The sequence below is a fragment of the Pterocles gutturalis genome, unplaced genomic scaffold, assembly GCF_000699245.1.
Source record: "Pterocles gutturalis isolate BGI_N339 unplaced genomic scaffold, ASM69924v1 scaffold11286, whole genome shotgun sequence".
NCBI lineage: Eukaryota > Metazoa > Chordata > Aves > Pterocliformes > Pteroclidae > Pterocles > Pterocles gutturalis.
Window position 1 is genome coordinate 28,544 of NW_010103206.1, and position 19,131 is coordinate 47,674.

General features: G+C 44.4%; 1 protein-coding gene across 4 annotated transcripts in view; it reads left to right on the forward strand.

Annotated features, from left to right (window-relative positions):
• Positions 1 to 19,131, forward strand: part of SLC6A6 (solute carrier family 6 (neurotransmitter transporter), member 6) — a 52,245-nt gene that overhangs the window by 28,339 nt on the left and 4,775 nt on the right. For all 4 annotated transcript variants that reach the window (XM_010086622.1, XM_010086625.1, XM_010086623.1 and 1 more), the window contains 6 exons: positions 4,950 to 5,082; positions 8,551 to 8,685; positions 10,635 to 10,738; positions 10,853 to 10,977; positions 15,377 to 15,489; positions 18,107 to 18,244. In XM_010086622.1, the coding sequence (XP_010084924.1) occupies positions 4,950 to 5,082; positions 8,551 to 8,685; positions 10,635 to 10,738; positions 10,853 to 10,977; positions 15,377 to 15,489; positions 18,107 to 18,244 (748 nt within the window). The remainder of the gene's footprint in view (positions 1 to 4,949; positions 5,083 to 8,550; positions 8,686 to 10,634; positions 10,739 to 10,852; positions 10,978 to 15,376; positions 15,490 to 18,106; positions 18,245 to 19,131) is intronic.

Sequence of the window (19,131 nt, forward strand, 5' to 3'; positions counted from 1 at the left end):
GATGTTCATGCTGAAGTTATTTGGCATGCATTAGGTTTAGAAAAAATACTCTTATGAACTGTGCTAAAATTTGTAACGCAAGAGCCAAAATACAAAGGGCAGACTGGATCTTGGATGAGCTGTTTGTCAAGAGGCTCGGGTGACGGGTGTGAGTGACGGGGTGCAGGCTGTAGCAGCAGCGTGGCGTGAGCGCTGCGTTTCCATGTTGAGCACCAGATGCTTTCCCAGGTGACTTCCTCCCTTGTATACTCTTATGAACTGTGCTAAAATTTGTAACGCAAGAGCCAAAATACAAAGGGCAGACTGGATCTTGGATGAGCTGTTTGTCAAGAGGCTCGGGTGACGGGTGTGAGTGACGGGGTGCAGGCTGTAGCAGCAGCGTGGCGTGAGCGCTGCGTTTCCATGTTGAGCACCAGATGCTTTCCCAGGTGACTTCCTCCCTTGTAAATATGGAGGGAGTTGGAAAAGGTTAGTTAAACGGTACCTTTGGATATTTCAGAGGAACTTAGAGGAAAGCTGCAGTAGAAGAGGCAATTTGCACTCCTTTGGCTCTTCCACAATGACTTTGCGACTGAGAGCCTTGAATCCAAATGAGCAGCTGGCTTGGGAGGGCGTTCAAAAGGCTTCTCAAAGTCTTCCTAAGAAGCGTGGGTGCACAGTGCTGCCCTACAAGTAGAGTTGCTCTCTCAGGGCTTCAGGAGCGCTGTGTTCCTCCTTAATTTTGTGCAGTAACATTGCTCACGGTTCCTCTTGTAGCTACGGGCAGCTGTGAGCTCGGCAGCCTCCTGATGTGGCCGCAGGGTTGTCCTGCTGCCCCAGAAGCTTCTGCTCCTGTAACGCCCAGACTGATGGGCCAGGTTGTCTCCCTGGGGGCCCAGGTGGTGTGTCCACTTCAGGAGACTGAAGATACCATAGCAGAAGGGAATAGGGCTGGGAGTTGGAAAAGGGCTTGTGAAAGGAGTTGGGGCTCCAGGACCTCAGGGGATGCCAGAGGTCCCTGTGGGTGATGGCTCAGCACATCTGCGGTGGAGGTCCTTACGGCAGGGCAGCCCGTCCGTGGTTTGGGAGAACAATGTCCCCATGGGAGCATGTTAGGTGTGGAGCTTTTAGTTAAGCTTCCTCTGAAATAAATGAAGTTTGTGTCCTCAGAACTCCCCCACAAGGTGAACCATACCCTCCTGTAGACACAGCCTAACAGATGGAGTCAGGCTGGAGGTGGCCGAGGCTGGGGGACAAATCCTTGATCCTCACTTTCCCCTTCCCTCCTTGCTGTCAGTGTTTCTGTAGCACAGCTGGAGCAAAGGTTGCTCAGTGCTTAGTGCTTACAGAGGCGACCCTCCTTGCACTTTGCAGCCACTTTATAACTTTTGTCCTCAAATAACAGTTTTAAACATCATGAGCTGAACTCTTCCCTGGAGTCACGCTAGGGAGGAGTTTGGCTCCGTAGTCCTGCTAATACAGACATACTGTCCATAGCTCACTGTTTCATCATGAGCAGAACTGCCCTTAGCAGAGCAAGCTGCCTTCGGGACCCATGGCACTTACCGAAGTATTAAAAATAGCTGTTCTCTCTGCATAAACAGCTATTGGTGTCTTAAAGTAAGGACAGAGATCATGCAGCACTGTTGTAATTCAAGTAACGTGCCTTTTGCACGGTGCAAGCATTTACTATCCCCAGTTTTTCTCCAGCCACGCTACTGGTTTTTGTAGTTCTGAAATTAAAAATAATTGCAAGAACTTTCAGGTACTTTGCCGTCATAGACAATGCCAGCTGCCAGGCAGCCAGCTACCTGCCTCGAAAGGACAGGTCGATAAATTGTCTTTAACTGAAGACATCCATCTGCTTTGTGGCACAATTAATTCTGATTTAATTCAGGGGTTTGTATTTGGTTTCCGAAACCCAATGCCATTTTTATTGTGGGACATTTATGTAGTGTCCTCATCAGTATTGCTCTGTAAAGCTAACGCTGCCCAGATATAATTGACCACATCGGTGCATTAACCTCTTTGCACGGAGTAACACGTGTCCTTTGCAGCCTGGCTGGTCGTATAGCACAGCCTGACATTTCAGTTCATTTGAATTAATGTTCTGTGCAAATCACATGCTTGCTTGAGCAGCAATAACAGGGGGTTAGGCAAATCTGGCTTTGTATCAGGAGACTTACCTCTTGGTATCACATGCTTTGGGTCTTATTTCTGAAGATTTTATTTTAAAGTCCAAAACCTTAAAGGCTTACACACGTATTAATACATAAGGGATAAGTGTTATGGGCTAATTATGCTTGAACAAAACCTCTGATTGTCTGGTGCTGGCCAAGTGTTTATAAATATTTGGTAATCAGCAGACTTTATTTGTCCAAATCCCAAGAAAGACCATCACATGCTAATGGCATGTAATCCTGAAGGGAGCAGCACAAAACCTAAACAACATCTAGGGCAGCTGTCTCTGTCTTTGGGGGCAAACTTTTAAAAGTTTTAAAAATTGTTTCATATTCTCCTTCCTAATAGTCTTCTGGTGCAACCGCTTCAGCGTTAGTTATTCTTGTCCATCCAACATGAAAGGGTGCTTCGCCTTTCCTGGTACGAAGGGTCCTGTCTGCATTCGGCTGATGAATGATCTGGAATATCCTTCAAGGATTGCATAACTCTCCTCATTTTATTTTTGTTTATGTTCTAGAGCCAGTTATGGCTCCTATTAAATTTCCATATTGCACATCACTAGAACATCTTAGTGTACGAACAAGGTTCAAGAACTCAAGTTCACAACAAATTCGGCCCCAGGATGTTGTCCTATTGATTATATATGAGTGGCAGCTTATGACAGCATCAAGACTATAAATCAGAATTAGTAACAACTTCATGTGTAAATGGCATGAAGTTGGGTGAGTGGGCTTGGCTGAATCTAGGCAGCAGCGCTCCTTCCTGAACTGGAATTTTCAGGGTGTCGCAAATCCAGGATCCGTGCTTCTGCTGCAAAAAGATGTTGGGTTAAATTTCATGGAACAATTTCACTGCTGAGGCTCCCCTGGTAGTGCTGAATGGATTCCTTGAGGTAGTCGGTCTTTGTGAGATTTCATGGAACAATTTCACTGTGAGGCTCCCCTGGTAATGCTGAGTGGATTCCTTGAGGTAGTCGGTCTTTGTGAGACGAGATCACCCAGGACAGAGAAAACCAGCACATCACTTACTGGACTTGCTGCCTCACCATAGAAAAATATCTGGCTCTCAATATCCCATGGGGGTGCCATCCAGAAAAGCTTGAAAGGGTTGCTGGTGCAAACTGTAGGTGAGATGACCATTTGCTTTTTGTTCCCTAATAAAAAGCAAAGAAGTCCGAGCTGAATGCATTGATAGACCTCCCTACTCCAAAATCCATTTGCAGTTAATTATTCATGGCTTCCTGAGAGCCAGCTCTATAGGCTGCCTTTTAGTATGACCTGCCCCTTAGGTTGGAAAATTGCCATTTATTTTTTAAAAAAGCCACAGAAGGTTGCAGCTGAAGTTTGTCATCTTATAAATGTATTTTCTTCTTTTTTATATACACAGAGCGGGTTTTTCCCTGGTTTCTTTCGGCTCAGGTGAAGCAGGACTGCAACTTTATGCCAAATATTCATTACTGAGGGTTTTCTCGTAACTGCTGAATAGCTGTGCTGATTAGGGCAGACTTAGCCTGGCTGGTGCCATGAGTCCTTTTCCATGACAAAATACACATACGTTTGGAGAGAATAAAGCATTTGGTGTGAGAACACATTCACACAGGTAATCTGAGTGAATTTGGCAGAGGCACAAAAACAGATGGATGAGGGTTTGACTCATAGTAAGCCGGTCAATCCAGCGTTTTTCCAAAAAACTAATTGCAAATTTTCCATCGGTGACTTCAGTCTCTATTATTTCCTTAGTAGCAGCCAAAAAAAAAATAAAAAAAAATCAGGGGAAAACCAAACCCCAGTGTTTTGTCTTGTACTGGATCCACACACCATGCATGGGGGCCTGACCCTGGTGCAGCACCCCAGACTGCTGTGGTCTCGGCTCTCCACGACTTAGGTGAAGGATATTTTTGTAGTTGTCTGAAAAGAAAATTTAATTGACAATTTGTTAGGTAAAAAGGTAATTTCTCCAGTCTCGGGGCGGGGCATTTCTGTTGTGATTGAGAATGAAATTCTCCTTGACTTGAAAAAACCTCACAGAAACCCTTCAGAGTTTAGTAGGTTCATTTGCAGAGGAGTTTTAGCTAAGTGAGTGGTAAGAAGCAGTTTGTTCTTTTGTACATATTTGACCAGTGAAGTATCAGGTATGACAAAGTCTGTCCAAAGTGTAACGACAGTGTATGTTGCAAAAAAGTTAAAAAAAAAAAAAAAGTTTAAAATCAGTATTTAACAATGACCCGTGGCAATTACCAAAAGAGAGAAGCCTTAATTAATTTTTCCCCTCAGGACAGAGGATTTTGATGGTTGGATGTTGCTCCCTTGAGACCCAGTTTACAATGGGAGTCTCTTTTTATTTATTAACCTAAGTGACAGAATAAAGTTTACCAAATCTCTGCAGTTAGCTAAACAAGACCCTGGTGGCGGTGGGGCTGAGGGCGGGCGGCGGTGGGTCGGGGCGCTGTTAGTGTGTGGGGGGCGGGGTGGGAATGGATAATGGCTCCAGCCTCCGCCCTGCAAAGCTGCAAAGCGTGGTGGTTTGCTGTGTTGCTTTTTCCCTTTCCTTGGTCATGGGCTGCTAAAAAGAGCTTAAAATGAAATGCAGTATCTTGAACAAAAGCTAGGGATGGTGTGGGGCTGCACAGCTCAGCTTTGCTCACAGAAGCCAGTCGCGTTCGAAGGGCCGGGGTCTGCCCATGGGGCCGCTGCCCTACACCGTCGTGTACTCTCAGGCATCACAACCAGACCCTGCACCAGCTGAGCTCCTGCATCTCTTTCTTGTTTTGTTTCCTTTCAAATATTCAGGCGCAATGTACTGAGCTTGTCCTCGGGAATTGAAGATATCGGTATTATCAAGTGGGATCTAGCACTGTGTCTTCTCCTTGTCTGGGTGATATGTTTCTTCTGCATTTGGAAAGGAGTCAAATCCACTGGGAAAGTAAGTGCTCTTCTACCCTTTTTATAATCACTGCAGTTAGCAGATGATAGGAGTGTGCTGTTCTTGAAGATATTCTGTGCAAGAACGTATTTTTGCACTGAACAGAGGGATTCAAATTCAACTGACTTTCAAAGTCATTGCCAGTGCCCAAAATGCTTGTGAGTCAAGTAGCCATGACTGGAATGGCATCAAAAAGCAGATGCAGGCATGGTTCGAGTACCACTTTGTTTGCCTCCCTGTGGATGAGCGTCCCACGGATGCATGTCATGAGCGTGGAAGGTCGTAGGCTTGCGATGTGTGGTGTTCTGCACGCCCTGTCCGTGCGCTCGCACCAGCCAAGGTCACGCTCAGTGCAGCGGGATGGATGTTAACATAGCTGTGGTGGGGATGTTTTCACTCCGTGGAAACTGCTGGGTGCGCAGCATTTTTGAAATGCCGCTCACTTACAGAAGATCTCTGTGTAGACACGGAAGACTAAACTTAGGTACTCGTGTAGAAGCACTTTCATTAACAGAGATCCTGGATAATTGGGATGGTTTGTGTTTTCAGTCTCATCGTGTGCTCTTTGCAACCATGTTTTTCTCTAAAGGATAACAGTGAAATCATTCCTGAACCTCATCCTACTCCAGTGCAAGAAACAAATTACAGCAAATCTTGGCCAATCACTTAACAACAGGAAGGATGATATTCTTGCCCCTTGCGTACAGTAGTGGTTTTAAACCCAGTTTAATGAGAAAAAGCTTTTGATGCCATTGCATATGCGTGGCTCTTAGCTTTCAAACCTATTGGTTGAGGCGTCTGTTCAGATAAACCTAACAGAGGTAGAGAGCTCTCAAGATACTAAGTTCCCACACGTTTCTAGTCAGCTGGGTGGAAGGGAGCGACTCCATTCATGTCCCACCTGAGAGAAGGGCCACAGAATGAACCTGTCTTTTACCAGCCTCCAGCAAAGTCAGGAGTGAGCCATTGCAAATGCCTCAACGGCAGGAAAAGCATCAGCTAGCAGTTTTACCTTGTTACACGCTGCAGAAGCAAGCAGGAGACAAAGCTGCGTAGGAAACTAGACCTCATTAGTTCCACTGTTGACTAAACTGCTCGCTTTACTGTTGTTTCTGTCGTGCTTTCTGTGATTTTTATCATGGAGCCTCATTAAAATCATGCTGGTGCCTTACCCTGGATTCCCGCCAGCTTTGCCCCAAAGAGCAGCTTCCACGCCTCTAAAAGCAGACGTTGACAAAAATGTTTGCTTCTCTGTTCCCTCTGATTGATGTGACCCGATGAGGAGATTGTGTAAGTTTTATAGTAAAGGTGAACGCAATAAATCTCCTGCAGTAGCCGGGTGGAAGCGCACGCCGCTGCAGTACCTCTGCTGAGCCCGGTGGCTGCTCGCTGAAGGTGACGGTAGCTTTGGGAGATTTTTCCAAGCTCCCTGTGGTACACTGTTTCAAGCCCTTGTGAAGGTTGAAAACAGGTCTGTTAAAACCAGTTATCTAAAAATTTGTGTTTTCTGGAAATTCAGCAAAATCGTCTAATTCCTAAGACAAGGCGGTTGGTAAGAATTTGCTGCCTCCTCTCCCCAGTGTCAGAGCTCGTGCGAGTGTGGAGCCAAAGCCCAACAAAACCATTGGAACGTCTCCGGTTGACTCCATTAACTTTGGGGTCAAAGAAAAGTAAACTGTAAACTCTAATGGAGGACTTGAATTATGTGAGAAGTCTAGTTTACTTTAGTAGATGGTTGTTTATAGCACTTCCCTGCTTTCCAGCGTGTTAATGGCTCTTTGGAGAGCGGAAAAAAAAATCCCACATAGTTTTTAAATCTCGTAGTAGCGTATTGGACAAATAAACATGAAATCATGAGCGAAAATAATAGTTGTGCTTATGCGCTGGGTAATGTGCTTGATCTTGAAAATTCCTCCAGCGTTACGAGAGAATCTTTACCTGCAGTGCAAAGGCCACTTTCTGAGTGTTGTTTACTCGGTTCCTGCAAATAAGTCAAGACATTTTTTTTTTGGTAAAAAAACTGCTTTTTAATAGCCCTGGCATAACTTAAAAAAAAAAAATGGAAAGTACATAATTACCCCATTTATCCTTCTGGTTTTGGTGAAACTGGGCTAATGTGTAATATATATTATTTCTCAGTGAAAAATGTACAGAAAATTCAAGGACAGAATTAAAAAGGACATGTATTAAAAGATTTCCTTTCATTTTATGAAATCAGTCCGGCAATGCAGGCTTTGAGTTCTTCTCGTTATTCTCAGAGGTGACACTTAAGAAGAAGAACGGTGCATCCTGGGAGCTTTGCTGTAGTTAAACAAATTGGGGAAAACAAAAATACATTTTAACTCATGGCAGCAAACTGTTATCACCTGGGTGGATCATCTGACTCCATGAAAAATGCCCTTTCTTGGACAGTAGTGATTCTTGACTGTAACACGGCGGTTATATAAAAAATGAGATAAAGCACTGATAACAAAGAAACAAAATGTTAGAGGTCAGAAAGGGTGGGTCTAAAGATAGAACTGTCCAAATGCAAGTTCAATTAACTCTCATGCTGGAGATTAAAGCAAAGGGCTCTTTCATCAAATGATTGAGAAGATAACGAGAAGAGAAGAAGTAGGCTGTTATTCAAAGAGAGTGGGCATAGAGGTTAAAGATAATGAAGACATATTCTCAGATGGGATGAATAGAGCCTTAGTTTCCAATAATGATGGTGCTGAATAGGCAGCAAGGGTGAGAATGAAGTTATGGGACTGGAAATTGCCACTGGTGAGGCTGCTGCCAACCTGAAGGGCTTCATGCGTTCAAGGCGATGGGAAGGGAGACACGGGACCGTGGACCAAATTATCTTCATCTCTGAAAGAAGTGCCTGGTGGAGTTGCCTGTAGGAAAAGTTAGAGGTAGCGGCAGAGCTTGTGAAACATTCTGCAGTTTTAAGTTCAGATAATGAGGTAATGCTTCCCGCACCGTCGGTGAGGAAATCTCTTTGGCTTCCCTGGCAGAGGTGCACTTGTCATGTGAGGAGGACAAACAGGGCAAAGGCAGAATTTCCAGCAAAGTCATGAGTTGTATAAAATCCTGGGTGTTTTCTGCCTGAGTGATGTGACCGCTGGCTGGGGGGCTCTGGAGGGATTAATGAACCTGCATGGCCTCAAACAAGAAGGTGGTGAAGACCATGGAGGGGTTCAAGGCCAGGCTGGAGGAAGCTTTGAGCAACCTGGGCTAGAGGAAGGTGTCCCTACCCATGGCAGGGGGGGTGGAACTCAATTATCTTTAAGGTCCTTTCCAACCCAAACCATTCAATGATTAAACTAAAAGTAGACACAGCAGCTCAGGTTGGATCCTTTTTAGGTAGGAGGGGGCTTTGAGTTCCCATCGTTAGATCTTCCTTGATTCTGGAGGTGTAGTGTTGGCTGCCACAGGCTAAACATACCTTCTTTTTTTTTTTTTTTTTTTTTTTTAAATTGCCAGGTAGTGTACATCACTGCCACATTCCCATTCATCATGCTCCTTGTTCTACTCATCCGTGGTGTGACCCTGCCTGGAGCTGCAGAAGGCATCAAGTTTTATCTTTATCCTGATATCTCACGGTTAGCTGACCCACAGGTACAGAACCAGGAGTGGGGAGCGGGATGATTTCCTGTGCAAAGGGGGACGGTGGAGGGTGACGGTGGTGATGTAATGGCAATAGCTGGTTTTTTTTATCCCGGTCTTTAGAGGTCCAAATATAGCATGAACATTAATGCTGGGTTATATTTTCCAGAGATCTGCTTGAGAAGGTCACTGTTGTATGTGTTAATGCATCTTTCCATGTGTATGTATGTGTGTGTATGCATGTGTATTTTTTTTGTGTCAAAGGACTCTGAGGCTGTAGACTCTGTCCTGTTATACAATCTCAGCTTTCTTGTTGGTAAGGTAAGGGAGATGCATTTTTTTTTTTTTTTAATGAGGATAGTATTTAGTTTCAAAGGAGAGACACATGAGCTTCACAGATGGAACAAGAAGCGACAACTGTGAGTACCGCTGTCACTTAGCTCCCACCGCTCAGTAGGAGGAGATTGGGAAAGAAATGAATGTAAGAATGAAAACCTATGCAAGTTGGAGAAAAACACTTCCTGAGGCACAGGAACTACCATACGCTAGTGGAGCTAGGCTTACTCTTTCTGTACAGGCTGTGATTAGATAAAGATTCCTGTCTGTGCTTGCAGAATGCAAATATGTGACACTTCAGCAGACCAGCATCATTTCAGCCAACAGTGATCACATGAGAAACGTAAAAAAAAAAAAAAAAAAAAAAAACAATCCCCCCAAACCCCCCCCCCCAAAAAAAAAAAAAAAAACCAAACAAGGGATCTTTGAAAATAACAAAATGGTGGTCACGGTGAGAGGAAATAATGTTTGTCTTCGCTATTTCTTTCTAGTGGGTGGTTAAAATAAAACTCCAATGGTAGCTAAATAACTGAAGTAGGAAAAGAGTAACTGAAAGAACCGTTACAGAAATTGGCTTCATTCTCAAGTGTTGCCCTCTTTATCCAATACACCCTCTTTATAGGAGACATTATCTTTTATGAATGAATCATCTTTTATGGGAGTCTATCATTTTTATGATCTACTATTAGCCCTAAGCCCCGAGCATCAGCTGATAATGTAGAAGAGATTCATGTGAGCTGGCAGGCACCCTGCTGCGGTCTAGCAAAAGCATCATCTCCAAGGAGACACCAGTCAGCAAGGTGCTGGAAGCAGTGGTGGGAGGGAGGAGGTAATGGTCTACAGTCTTCATTCTCACCTACTCAGACTCCTTCGTGGTTTCTACTGGCGTTAGCAGACTTGCATTAGCAGAAAGAAGTGTACAGATGGGATTCGATGGGTGCATTTTGATCGCTTGCTATGTATTTACTAACTGAGAGGTTGATAGTGTAATGTTATTTCAGTCTGTATATGGGTTTTTTTTTGATGTAATCAGGAGAAAGAAACGTGAGACTGAGAACAGATATGTATCTTATAAAGTACATTGTATTTTGCTTGTTTTCCCCCCACCCCTATGGTTTTTTATCTTGCATTTGAACAGTTGCAAAAACAACCAGAAAGCTAGAAAAAATAAACAAACCCAATACACAGACCTGTTTCTCAAGCTTTTCACATCCTCAGTTTAGTGGCTGTCGCCTGGGTCTAACCGAAATGAGTTACAATAGCGATGAGCAGTGTTATAAATACTTCTGCATTTCCTATTGCACCGAAACACATTTGTTGTTGCGCCAACAGGAAGGATCAGCTGAATGACTAAGAAACTAGAAATACATCTCTGGGGAGGGGATACAGGAGCTATTGATGAGATGATGTCCTTGTAGGCTCTGATGCTAACAATTTTCTTTTCCCTACGAAAGCCAAACTTGCAAATGTGATGTTCTCTTTACCTCTCTCCCCAATCCTTTAGCTATCACCCTCAATGGAAGCAATTCTTTTGTCGATTTTGCATACTTTGAACTGTGTGTTTGTGTTGAGTGTTGCAGTGCAACGATGCCGGTAATAACGGTCTTTCCATTTTTTTCTTTTAGGTCTGGATAGATGCAGGGACACAGATCTTCTTCTCGTATGCAATCTGCTTAGGAGCAATGACTTCCCTGGGGAGCTACAACAAGTACAAATACAACTGCTATAGGCAAGTTTCCATCCAAGGGGGTTTAGTTTTTTAGCTAAATGATGTAAATAAAGTAGGGACGATGGGTTAATTTTTTTTTTAATTAACTTGCTCCATGACATATGTGTGACTTAGGGACTGTTTGCTGCTGGGATGCCTGAACAGTGGTACCAGTTTTGTGTCTGGCTTCGCAATTTTTTCCGTCCTGGGCTTCATGGCACAAGAGCAAGGGGTGAACATTGCTGATGTGGCAGAGTCAGGTACGATGGTATTGGTGGCAGTGGTGGTGGGCACTGCCGCCTAGCGTGTGAGCAAAGTTCTGCAGACTCAATCAGCTAACAACATCTAAGCGATAAAAATAGAACAAGGTTTCCCATAATCTCCAGAGAAAGAAGCACATTGTTGATTTGGGCTGTCACCTAGAGCAATGAGGGTTAGCTGGGGTTGTATGGTTGATTAACAGGGCGGTGAACACATTTCCCAGAGTGTGCTAATCCATTGGAGTTGAGGTTCTAGTTAAGATAACCACTCCATTATCTAGGGTCCAGAATGTCATGAATTCCAAAATTTATTCCATTCTTCTCTTCAGACTACCTTTGTTTTCATTCCAATGTAAATCGCCAGTGTTGACGTGTTTTTCGTAGCGTAGTTTGGCTCACTCACGGCGGAGCACTGCAGCGGGAGCTTCACCTTGGCCTTTGGAAGGGACATAGGCACATAGATCCCCAAGTCTCACTGAAAGGCAAGAGCAGTTGGAGAACTCAGTCTCCTGGGTTCTGTGGACCATTTCACCCACAGAAACTCTGGTTGTTGCAGTCCTGCATTTGTCCTCTGTAGGATCAGGGTGAGGTTGACAGAACCATGAGAAGTCCATTTGGAAACGGGGTGTACACGTAGGTTCCTCCCTCCTTTCAGAAGCGTTCTTCCCATTAACGTTCAGCTCCACACTTGCAGCTGAAGAAGGCTAGATCCTCACAGCATGTGGATGTATCTCAGACAAAGATGACATTTTTTCCTCTGTGCCCCTGAGTGCTGGTGTAACCATGCGTTCTCACATAGAACAGACAGATTAGATGGGAATTACCGTTCAAAAAGAATGAGTCAGACCTCGACAGCCATGAGGCTTAAAGCAAATCAGATTCAAGTCATCATAATGTCACATGATGAGTGCAACTTTGAGGCATTTCTTTCTGATTTTTTTGAGCCATTTTAATTCACCTGCATAATATTTGAAAGCTTTCCTCTGCAAACATGCTATTAAAAAAAAAAAAAAAGTCAATCTGTCTTCTGATGGCATAGCTCTGGGAGTGAAGTCGTTAAGGAAAATATCTCACTTCACGAGGGCTAATGAAAAACTAATGACATTGGTGGCACCGCTGGATGCTTGGGTGGCTGCAATTGGCATACCTCTCACAAGTGTAATTAGTTAACAGTCTTGGCCATCATGTCTTGGCCATCATGCTTATTTTGATTGGAGGTTGATTGCTTTGTTCAAAAACAGGAAGCAAGGGAATAATCCTATTGAATTAATTAAAAATAGCCCCGTTTTTTAATATGTAGGTGGATCACTTCCAAGAGTAGCATTTTTAAGTATTTCCACATTAGTTTTTTTTCTAATTTTTATTACTAAATCTCTGATAAGCAGGCAGCCGAATTCCTGTTGCTTGACGTTTTTAGAATTCAGCAATTTTATAGAAACTGGATTGTTAACTAATGTTTAAATAAGAGACTTAGTGTTTACATAGCATTTTTTCATCGACAGCTTTTAAAGCATTTTTTTTTTAAGAAGGGAATTTGTACCTTATCATAGAGACAATGAAGGCACTGATTAGCTTCTGAACTTGGTTTTCAGTTTCTTGAATATTTTGTTGTTGATTCCTTCAGGTTTTCTACTTTATTTAAATTCAGCCCTAGTCACTAATGGCCAGAGGTTGCAACCATCTCACTGGTCAGTGGGTTGCCCATCATCACTGGCTGGTTTTTGGCTACATCCTAAGGGATGTTTTTGCCAAAATCATCCAAAATTATCTAAACCACTTCCTTGGCTCGCAGGAGGGCAAACGAGTGCCACTTGCCCATAGCACCAGGGAGAGGACGTTGTCCATGGGTCCAAGACCTCCTGCTCTCCCCCATCTCCACCCAGCAAGTTAAAACCCCCTGCCCTGTGCATGACACCGTTGGTTTCCTTGTTTGCCCTCCTGCCAGCCAGGGGAACATTAGCAGATTTGCTGGCAGCAGAATCTCACAGCCACATTTTTCCCTGGGCCTTGGTGCAACGTGCCCGGGACACCCTCGGCAGCGAGGGGCTGCTCCCACGTAAAGCACTGGTCGCTGCTGCCAGCCTTCACTGATTTAGGCTGAAGTTACAGCCCTTTGACTTCCCAGTGAGACTTTTAATAAATAGCACTTGATTTTTTTCAGAAATACTTTTAAAGAGAGAGAGGAAAGCAGTGGAGGCTCAGCAAAGCCACAGTCAGTCCTCCCTAATCCGTGCTGCACCTCTGTCTAGCTGGCAGGAATACTTTTTTTTTTTTTTTCCCAAATCCCATTTGCAGCCAACTTCAGATTAAGCAGGGCTGACTATAGTGTCCTGCCCTTCATAACGCCTTCTGGTCTCTGTCCCCGCAGTGCTGTGCTCCCGGGGATCATCTCCAGCCGCGCTGCAGCACAGCACCGGCCACCCGCCAGCGCGTGGGCTGGGGTTGGGACAGTCCTCGTTAGCTCTTCATAGCAGCCCCAAGTGCTCCACTTTTGCAAAACACCCTTCAGAGCAACAGAGTTTCAAATTAAATATGATTTTAGATTATTTATGTTCAGTCGAGAGGATGCCAGGAACATTTTTCTTACACATGGGCTTTATATTTCAACACTTAGTTTCAAAGGAAAATCAGAGTTAGCACAGGGCTCATGGCACTTGGTATTAGACTGGATGGCAGGGCAAGGACAGTCCCACTGGCCAAAGCCAACAGAATTGCAGCAGGTTTTGAGGAGGGCAGTTTTACATCTGTCTCATCAGTTGCACAGATCAGCTGCAAATGCCATCTGGTAGCAGTTCTCCCTCTACTATATCAGCTGAGTTAGGGGAAAAAAAAGCAAAGCCCCCCAAAATTTGAGACATTCACCAATTTTTGGTATCGTCTGTCATATAAAATCTTAGCTGTGTTTCATTTTAAATAAAATTAGTTGCTCTGTCGTTGGCTAATTTGTATTTATTTATGCTCAAATATTTTAAGTGACTCAAAGTTTTCTTTAGTTTGAAAAAAAAAGTTTTTTTTTCTTTTTTTACCTCTTTCTCTTGCTTCTTTTTCCATCTCTCTTGTCGGAAAGGAAAAGTGGGAGGTAGGAAGAGCAGTGTTAGAGATTTTTCTGTACAGATCAGAGATAAGATTTCTATCCCTGCACTGCAGCAGTTTAAAAAAATTCTTTTTCCTGTTGAAAATTCCTTGAATCCACTTCAAAATCCTGGAAAATGCTGGTTGTTTTTTTGAGACTTCTTAAAACAAACAAGCAGGTGAGCCAGGCATTCCCAGGTTTAATCTGAATTTAAATCTGCCCTCAGAATTTTTTGTCAGCTTCACAAAATTTCTGCGGCCACTTTGAGAGCCTGCGGTAAATGCCGGCTTGCCAGTGTTCCTGTCTCCCACTTGGCGAGGGCTCTTTCTCTCTCAGCAAAAGCTCTCGTAAGTGATAGCTGATAGCACCCGGCTCCAGGTGAGAGCGCCTTTGGAGACGAGCACGCGAGAGCACCGCACGTACGCTCGGTGTGTGGGTGTGAGTGAGATGCCGCCTGGTCCATGGCTCAGACAAGTCCCAGTCCAGCGATGAGCCTTTGCAGACAAGGCTTTGGTTTCCAGAGCAGAGCAACTGGGCTCTTAGTTCCCAGCTGGTGCTCCCAGACTGTTGCAACCCATCCTGCAGCTGGGGCTGATGTTGGTCACACCAGCGTCACCGTGGCAGGTCGGATAGGGACAGGTGATGTGCCAGCATGGGGAAGTGATTTTATACACCAGCAATTCCTAACAGCAGGAAGCTTTTTTATTTTTTTTTCCCTAAGGGATCAGAGCTGATAGAACTAGGAGTAGCCTCATCACTTCAGTGCAGCAGCGAGGGTTTGCAGAAGCAAAGGAGCAGGCTCCTGGAGTGCAAGCCCCACTCTAGAAAAGCCTTGCTGGGTTCAGGGGTTGCAGAAGGAGGGAGGCAATGGTTGCATTAGCAAAGATCCCAGGGAATGTTTGGAGCAGAGTCCCTTCCCTGCATGCAAAAGGGTTTCATCATCATCATCATCTCCATCGTGACCATGTGGGCTAGCAGTGGGATTCTGCCATTCCCCCGGGTCACCCCTTCTCCCCCTGCCCCCAGTGCTGCCCCGTGTCCGTGCGGGGCAGGCGGAGGACTACCTCCACTATTGGCATGTTTGAGACAGATGTTAAAACTGGTGATTTGTTAGCAATGGCCTCGGGGGTTTGCCTGTGGTTTCTGCTGTAGTCATGCGTGCTTCGATTTCAGATAAAAGAGCCAAACTGTTTCACTTCTGGTATTTCCAGCCGCGTTTGGATTTATCTGAACGGAACCAAAAAAATGAGTGTGGCTACCTTTACCGAAGAGCTGGCACTTACTATTTCTCTTCCCTTCCCCCTTTCCTATTTTCTCTTTCTCTAGGTCCAGGCCTGGCCTTCATTGCCTACCCGAAAGCTGTGTCCATGATGCCGCTGCCCACCTTTTGGGCAATCCTTTTTTTTATTATGCTTCTGTTGCTTGGACTGGATAGCCAGGTTAGTACCATGGGTAGCAGATATGTACCTTATTGTCTCGGCGCTGCTGACTGAGAAAAGCTGGTTTTATTGGCATGAGTGAAGAAGAGAATACCTCTAATGCTGCTTAAGAGGAACTCATCTGGGTTGCTTTTTAGTGCAGGGGCTGCATTTGATGAATCTCTTGGTTGCTAGTCAGTATGATGTTGCTCAGGAAGTCTTTGTCATCAGGAGTTAATGGAGTCCACAAGACTAGATCGGTCCCAGTCTGGCCACAAAATACCACCATTTTGGTCACAGTGCAGGATTTTCCTACTTTGGAGAAGACCTTAATCATTTTAAAACATAGAAGACTACAGCAGCCTGTCCCACAGGGTACTTGGTGCCGTGGCTATCATCCCCTGCAGTGTGTATGCACCATCATTAAAACACTTTGTAAGAATTAATAACTACTAGGAATACAGGCTTTGATAGTTGCCAAGTGCTAAAAAAGAAACGCAAAGCCATCGTGAGGCACAGAAAGCACAAAATGTTTTGTACAGTGTATCCAGGGTGGCTTCATGAACAGTCAGAGAACAAAGCCACAGCCTTTTTCGGTGGCCTTAGGCTTGGAGCTGCTGAGCAGCTTGGGATTGTGCTGGCTTTCATGTCATCAGTGCACATTCAGTACCTCCAAACCTGCCAGAAAGCATCTCGGGTTCCAGCTGCACTGATTTGACAGCACACGCTGCTGCTAATTACTGAGCACGAAAAAATCAAAAAGTTCAGTCCGAGAAGTTGGGTTATATATCTCAGTGGTTGCTTCTCGGAATGTTGGACTAAATACTGCCAAAGAACCTGTAAATCATTTCTGGATAGTCCACTCAGAAGGAAACACGGGTGAGCAGGGATTATGCAGTAACTACACATTCAAAATTGCCAGTTCTCAGGGCAACAGGCAGCTTTCTGCACTCAAATGGGATGTCACCAAGATCATAAAAACCCAGTTGGTAAGGATGAAATGTCCACTTAGCCTCTTGTATGAGGAGAGATCAGTAAATGGCTTTTTTACGCAGTTGTTGTGTACTTAATCTCTTACGGTTCTGATATTCCGTTTGCCCTAAATTGCTCTTTACGGCTTAATCTTTGAACTCTAGTGAGCAACTTCCACCCCTTCCAAAGTAAATGCACAAGTGCCCAATGCCGTGGTTCAACAACCCTGTGCTTATGCAGATTGGAAGCTGTCTAGTAATTTTTAAAAGGTTCTCACTGCGTAGAATGATTAATTCTCTCCTCCATCCCTCTGTTTTTTTTCAAGTGCAATCAAGCAGGTTTCTGGAATGTCAGAGCAGTTTAAGATCAAATCAGCCCAAAGGAAAGGGTTGCACTGAAAAAGAAAACCAGTTTTACAGAAGTCAAAGTAACAAGACAGGAGGCAACAAAATGTGGTGGAGTGTTTGCAGGATGGGCTGTATTTCCGAAATGGAGCTTCAGCTCATGGTGAAAGAGGGTAGAGGTGTTACAGGGCACTAAGAGCAGTAGAGACACTGGGTAGGAGAAGGCAGCTTCTCTTGAAATAATGCTGTTTCATAGACTCCCCGTGATGACTCGTTAGTTATAAGATGATGTATCCACTTAAAGCGAAGATCTTTTCTACAGAGGCAGCCTTGGTTCTCCATGGTATCCTCGTGTCTTCAGTCAACTCGGTGCTTTTGTACCTTGCCAGGCTGAAAGTACAGATCAGCTGCATGATCCCTTCTTGGGATTTGGCTGGGGGCAGTTCAGCAGAAAAAAAAGTGAAATACATCTGGTTTTTGATTAACTTTAAGCTTTTATTCCAATCCAGTTTGGTTTATTTGCTTAACTCAGGTTACGCATCTTACATATAGTTTTCCAAAGGCGAGTAAGCGCCAATGCAGCTATCATGAAGCTAAGCGAAGTCAGATTTTTAGCTCATCTATTCAGAGGTTTTAGGTTTACACATGCAAATAGTTTACCAAATCTTTGTATGGCGACTGTATCGACATCTCTGTTAGTGCTGCAGACATACCCCAGAGCCTCATGCAGAGGTACTCTGCTCCCAGGTTCAGAAAAGACAAGTTCAGTCAAGAAGTGCTGTTATTTCACATCAAAGTCTGCTTTCCCTTGGCTGGTTTTTCACTACCAAACCCAAGAGTAGAATTATTTCCAACTGTGGAATTAACCTAACTAGTACCTCTGAGGTTTTCTGGCACATCAGAAAAAGGCTGGGAGGTACTCGCCCGGCTTGGGCTCTTTGGAGTGTTTTCTCTCTGCCTCTCCTCTAGCATACATCTTGTATTCATCTGGACAACAACATTAAAGCCACACAAGTGCCTTCCTGTCATCAAATTAAGTTCCTTTATCCTTGTGGCTTGCATTTACAGAGCCCCTTTGGTGGTTCACAAGGCTGCCAGGAAGTGAATGGCAATTCTGAAAGCTTGTCCCAACCTGAAAACTGCCCCCACGCTTCATCCTCCGGGTTACAAAGGCATGCCTTCCAATTTACTTGTTCAGAGCAGCGTTTTGCCACGCAGAGCACTCAGGGTGTTGCTGTGGAGCGTTTGTTCAAGGATGAGCCAGGATAAAGTGCATGGCAGGTCATTTTCAAGTCACATTTCTTGTTGTTTTTCTCCTTTAGTTTGTTGAAGTTGAAGGACAGATCACGTCATTAGTTGATCTGCACCCATCCTTCCTAAGGAAGGGTTACCGACGGGAAATCTTCATCGCTATAGTATGTTTCCTTAGCTATCTTCTGGGACTAACTATGGTGACTGAGGTAAGTCCACCAGTGCTGGAAATTCCCATCTTTTTTAGCCAGTTTTTGTCATAGACTCATAGAATAGGTTGGGCTGGAAAGGACCTTAGAGATCATCCAGTTCCACCCCCTGCCATGGGCAGGGACACCTCCCACTAGCCCAGGTTGCCCAAAGCCTCATCCAGCCTGGCCTTGAACCCCTCCAGGGTTGGGGCATCCAGAACTTTGACCAACTTTAGCTATGAATGACCAATTTTAGCTATGAATGACCAATTTTAGCTATGAATGAGGCTGCATGGAATTAGCCACTCAGAGGAGTGGTGCTCCTTAGATCTACAGAGCATCTTTCATCTCCAGACCTGGAGCACTTTGAAAGGGAGCTATCTCTTCCCACCTTTTCCGTCAGAGGAAGAGAGACATGAAATCTCACTGAAATCAATCTGATCTCAGGTACTAATCAACATGAGTATGAATATTAACGTCAGGCTATAAATGAGGAAAGACGTTGGGAACCTTCAGCAGAGCAGATTAAGAATCCACCCAGTGCAAAAATTGTTATCTTAGTTACACAGATTTGTATCAACCAAATACCCCTGGATTTACTCTGGTGTAAACAAGACGGGGATATGTTCCAGTGGCTGCACTGTTGTGATATTTATCTCCAAAATAAAATCCAAGACAGATTTTTAAAACAACTGGAAGAGCACGGCTGTGGGAGTTAAAATAGCACCTATAACAGAGGTGCCTAACCAACACAGTTTTTCAAGGGAAAGTGCGGGTATGTAGAGTTCAGGGTGGTGAGAGCAGAGCCCAACAGCATAGTATGAATAAAGAGAGTTAGAAAAAAATGAATTATTCTCATGACAAAAGTCCTTCCACTCAAATAGTAAATGAAGACCCTCCTGCTG